Source organism: Alligator sinensis, unplaced genomic scaffold (genome assembly GCF_000455745.1).
Source record: "Alligator sinensis unplaced genomic scaffold, ASM45574v1 scaffold340_1, whole genome shotgun sequence".
NCBI classification, from domain to species: Eukaryota; Metazoa; Chordata; order Crocodylia; family Alligatoridae; genus Alligator; species Alligator sinensis.
Genome location: NW_005842004.1, coordinates 65,444 through 67,804, shown reverse-complemented (window position 1 = coordinate 67,804; position 2,361 = coordinate 65,444). Strand labels below are relative to the sequence as shown.

The window sequence follows — 2,361 nt, the reverse complement described above, 5'->3', positions numbered from 1 at the left end:
ACTCTTTCCTACCTATGCAGGGGGTCGGACTCGATGATCTATTGAGGTCCCTTCCGACCCTAACATCTATGAATCTATCTAAGATATGCAGAGAGCCGAAGGAAAAGCAAGGGTAACATTAGATCCCTGCTAAACCATACGGGTCAAATGACAACCAACGCCCAGGAAAAAGTCAACCTGCTCAACGAGTATTCTGCATTGGTTTTTCACCAGCCCCAAGGGACGGCCCTGCTCAAAATGGTATGGGACGGCCAGGGCAAGGGAGAGCTGTTACCCTTCATCAAAGTTGGCTATGTGAAGGAACACCTTGAGAGGCTGGACACCTTCAAGTCAACTGGCCCAGACACCTTACACCCCAGGGTACTTAAGGAGCTGGCAAGCATCATAGCTCAGCCACTGGCATGGATCTTCAAGAACTCGTGGCACTCAGGCAAAGTGCCAGAAGCCTGGAAGAAGGTCAATGTGGTGCCTATCTTCAAGAAAGGGAGGAAAGTAGATCTGGGGAACTACAGGCCCATGAGCCTGACCTCCATCCCCAGGTAGACCTTGGAGAAAATCATCAAGAGACCATTCTTGTCAAGCTGGCTGAAGGCAACTTCTTGAGGGATAGCCAGCACGGGTTTGTTGCAGGTAGGTCTTGCCTGACCAATCTCATCTCCTTCTACAACCAGGTGACATATCACCTGGACAAGGGAGAAGAGATTGATGTCATATATCTCAACTTTAAAAAAGCTTTTGATCTGGTATCCATCGATCGCCTTATAGAAAAACTGGCCAATTGCAGCCTCGGCTGCATCACAGTCCACTGGCTGGGGAACTGGCTTCGAGGTCGGACCCAGAGAGTGGTAGTTGATGGAAGTCAATCATCGTGATGCCCTATGACCAGTGGGTTCCCCCAAGGCTCTGTCCTTGGGCCTATCCTTTTCAACATCTTCATTAATGATGTGGATATTGGTGTCAGAAGTGGACTGGCCAAGTTCGATGATGACACCAAACTTTGGGGTAAAGCGTCCACACCTGAGGACAGGATGGTGATCCAGGCCGACCTTGACTGGCTCAGAAAATGGGTGGACGAAAGCCTGATGGCCTTCAACACTGAAAAATGCAAGGTACTCCACCCTGGGAAGAAAAACCCACAGCATGCTTATAGGCTTTGCAATGCTACGCTTGCTAGCACCATGGCCAAAAGGGACTTGGGGGCCATGACTGACCACAAGATGAACATGAGCCTTCAGTGTGATGTTGCAGCAGGCAAAGCAAGCAAAACTCTGGCTTGCATCCATAGATGCTTCTCTAGCAAATCCCAGGATGTCATCCTCCCGCTGTACTCAGCCTTGGTGAGGCCATAGCTGAAGTACTGCATCCAGTTCTGGGCTCCACAATTTAAAAAGGATGTGGAGAAGCTTGAAAGAGTCCAGAAGAGAGCCATGCACATGATCAGAGGGCAGGAAAATAGGCCTTATGATAAGAGGCTGAGAGCTATGGGACTCTTCAACCTGAAAAACCACAGGCTCAGGGGGGACCTGGTAGCTGCCTATAAGTTTATCAAGGGTGTACATCAGGATCTGGGGGAACACCTGTTCAGCAGAGCGCCCCATGGGATGACAAGAACTTCTTTACAGTTCGAGCCCCCAAGGCCTGGAACAGACGGCTGCCAGAGATGGTGCAAGCACCTACTCTGGATTCCTTTAAGAGTCAACTGGATCCTGTAACCCCAGCTGACTTCCTGCTCCGGGGTAGGGGGCTGGACTCGATGGCCTTTCGAGGTCCCTTCGAGCCCTAATGTCTATGAATCTATTAAATCTATGAAACAACTACGACAGCCACCATGCTGCGTAAATCTACAAGGACTTTTGAAATGAACTTTAAAAAGTTAAGCTCCTTACCAAACATGATGTCCACCATCGGTTCAGACCCATCGTGCCTCACATCGGTGGTCACGACACAGTTGAAATTGGAGCTGCGAGCTTTTTTACTGCTTATGTGGTGAAGAAACTCTCTGTAAAGATGTATGAAGCATGTTTAAGTAAGTAAAATACATTGCATGCATTTTCACAGTTCATTATGATAACTCAATCTATTTGGGTTTTTGTCCTCTTTTTGGATCCCCCAGTCTTGCCCCGGGTGGTTTTTTTATATGCTCAAACGTCCAGAATTGTGGTCAGCTCAGCTTCTAGGTTTGTCCTGGCTTGCCCTAGCAAGGCGCTGCTTGGGGCTCGGAGGAGCGGGGGGAGGGCGAGTGGGGGCAGGGCGCGCACACACGTGGCCGCCATGCAGCCAGGCAGGGGGAAGCGGGTGAGGGAGCCTGCCGGGGCACCGGGAGCTGCACGGCCCCGGGCCAGTGCCTGTGCTCGCCGGGGC

The 2,361-nt window shown here is 50.7% G+C and overlaps 1 protein-coding gene across 1 annotated transcript in view; it reads right to left on the bottom strand.

Annotated features, from left to right (window-relative positions):
- MRPL53 (mitochondrial ribosomal protein L53) overlaps positions 1-2,361 on the bottom strand; it is a 10,237-nt gene that overhangs the window by 7,692 nt on the left and 184 nt on the right. The window contains exon 2 of the mRNA XM_025201812.1: positions 1,887-1,999. Within this exon, the coding sequence (XP_025057597.1) occupies positions 1,887-1,999 (113 nt within the window). The remainder of the gene's footprint in view (positions 1-1,886; positions 2,000-2,361) is intronic.